General features: G+C 35.8%; 1 protein-coding gene across 1 annotated transcript in view; it reads left to right on the plus strand.

The window, feature by feature from the left end:
- Positions 1-964, plus strand: part of tfpia (tissue factor pathway inhibitor a) — a 28,948-nt gene extending 27,984 nt beyond the window's left edge. The window contains exon 6 of the mRNA XM_088352851.1: positions 552-964. Coding sequence (XP_088208977.1) covers positions 552-619 — 68 coding nt within the window. The 3' untranslated portion in view covers positions 620-964. The remainder of the gene's footprint in view (positions 1-551) is intronic.
- Positions 965-2,816: the final 1,852 nt, after the last annotated feature.

Below are 2,816 nucleotides of genomic sequence, written 5' to 3' on the forward strand. Positions count from 1 at the left end.
TGTCTCTCTTTTTATCTCTTTCTTTTTGTCTTACTCTTAAACTTACTACTGTAGTCCGACCCCGAGGAGATTTTCTCGACAACCCTGCAATATAGGATATTATCACTTTAAGAATGAACTCGAGCGACATTTGAATCCATAATGCGATGATGACTGTTCCTTGAGTTACAAAATAAACCAGTTTTCATCTACCATGAATGTATGATTTAATTATACGCGTTTTGTTCCGCCGTGGTTGTTTGTTTCTCCGCTTCATCTCGCCTAATTGAAGGCAGAACAGTGAAGTTTACTGCCCACCGATGACGTGCAGGTCGCCTGATGGCATCTCTACTGTTCACACAAAAGTCGCATTCCAAAAGATCAGATATGTATTGTATTTAGGACCGCATATGAAAGTGCCATATATTTATATATATATATTTAGAGAGCACATATGTTTGCAAAATGTTCTTTTTATTTATAATTCTTTTAAATATGAAAAGTTTAAAAATATTTGCCGAAAGAAACGATGTTTAACCACTTCATTTTTATTTATGTTTATTTTTTTACAGACGGCGTGATGAAAATGGCCCGGATAAAAAGAAAAAACTTGTCCAAACTTCTTCACGCCTCAGTCTGAAGATCGTCAGCCACATTTGTGCTTTATTTAACTTCTCCTATCCTTCTGTATTATTTGTTTATATAAACACATTTAATTCATTGTCTGAAAAATGAACACTTTGTTTTAACAAACCATATTTACAATGATTTATTGGGGGGGCGAACAAAATAACTAATCAACAATTTTACATTTTACTATGAGTATTTTTTGCCTTTACGTTTTCAAAAATATAGCACTTGATTTTCTTTCCCGGCGATTTCTGACTGTGGCAGCAAGGGGCAGTGTTGCCCAATTTAGCAAACCTGCAGATGGATGATCTTTTATTTTAGGACAAATAAAACATTTCTCCTTTTATCAATCAAATTATTGAAACAGGAGTCATTTTTTCCAACATACATATGTATATAATTACACATATATGTTTAATTTTTGGTAACCTCAAAGGTTACATACCCTACTAAAACCAGTAAATAAAAATCAAGATTAAAAAAGGGAGGCAATGATGCAGTAGTCCCAATGCGTTCTATGATGCAAGAGGGAGAAGCAAAAACATAACCATGGGAACGAAGCTGGCGATTTTCAGGAATTACGAAAATCGCTATCCTTGGAATATGGCCGAAACCAATCGGGGAATAAGAACTGTCATTATCAATTAGGTGAAAACTCAAGCAACAAGGCTTCTAAAGTGAAAGTTTTTTAATCGGTTTTGATTTGAATCTGACATGTACTCCCCTCCATGCCGCATCCACCTGCTACTCCAATGAACCAGCTCAAGTCAAGGTAAATAATTTTTTATTTTCATTACTTGTATATGTATTCATAATGAAATTTAATCAAAATACACGTATATAATACTTTATAAGTTTTCCCTATATTTTATGTTTTTTATTATTTGAAATTGTGTACGCCGTATGACAATTTTTGTAAAATATTCTGCTATGTATAATAAGCAACACTAAACTCCCTGCAAGTGGAGAAATAACTAAGCTATTGCAAATGCCCGCTACTCAACTGGACCAGCTCAAGTTACATCATATCAAAGGTAAATAAAATTTCGTTTTTATTTAACTTGTATATTTATTGATGTTATTAAATCATATACACATATATTACACATATACATACCTCTCAACCAATAGGATTTTTCTGTATTTTCAAGGGTTTTTGATCATGTTAAATTGTGTATGCTGTTTAACAGTTTTACGATTTTCAAGAAAATATTGTGTTATGTAAAAAGAGCAACACTACATTTTCTGCAACTGGGGAAGTAACTAAGAAAGATGGTGAAATAGTTGTTTGTGTTCCTTGTTAGGTAAATAAAATGAATTTGTTTTACACAAGTTATTGGGAAGAAGCGTAAATGACATCTGACGTGAGGGAGGTGGAAGGAGGAAGCCACGCGTCATTTAGAAACACAGAAACAAAGAGCTTGTATTAGTTTGGGAGGTAGAGCGCTCATCTTGGGATCAAAAGGTTGCAGGTTCGATTCCCGGCTTATATGTTGAAGTGTCCTTGGGCAAGACAGTGAATCCCAAATGCCCCCAATAAGCAGGTAGGCACCTTGCATGGCTGACTTCCTGTGAGTGTATGTGTGAATGGGTAAGTGTGAAGCACATTGTAAAGTACTTTGGGGGGTCTTCATTGACTTGAAAAGCGCTATATAAAAGCAGACCATTTACCATTATTATTTCTTGTTATATAGTCTGCATTTCTGTGAGTAAATAGGTGCTGTGTTGTGCTTGTCAGGTTTGTAATCGCTTAATAAGGGGGGCCATTGGCTGACAGGTCTGCATGTGCAGTATTACACACTATTTTGTTATTTTAATGCTTTTTTCCGGTACCAAGGTTTAGCATAGGTTTGTATCCCCCGGTATACGTCAATTTATTTTTACCACCCCCCTTTTCAAACGAATTCATGTCGTATTCAAGCTATCTACTAAATGTACATTTCATTTAGAAATATATCGGTCCTCTGTTGCTCGCTTTTGACCCCTTTCTGATCCTGCACTTCACTTTTCATTTGTGGAACTTAGAGAACTTTTTAGCATTTAGCTCTTTTCAGAATCAATTACTTAGAATTTCCTCTATTTGTATTATAGAACTAAGTATTTGACAGACACGTCATTTATGAATGAACTTGACGTCCATGGGGGCGCGCCCGTACTCCGTGCGCGCGCACGCGGCATCTGGGGGCAGGCAGTGACGTCACAGGAAG

Source organism: Urocampus carinirostris, chromosome 14 (assembly GCF_059441175.1).
Source record: "Urocampus carinirostris isolate Australia breed hairy pipefish chromosome 14, RoL_Ucar_1.0, whole genome shotgun sequence".
Lineage (NCBI taxonomy): Eukaryota > Metazoa > Chordata > Actinopteri > Syngnathiformes > Syngnathidae > Urocampus > Urocampus carinirostris.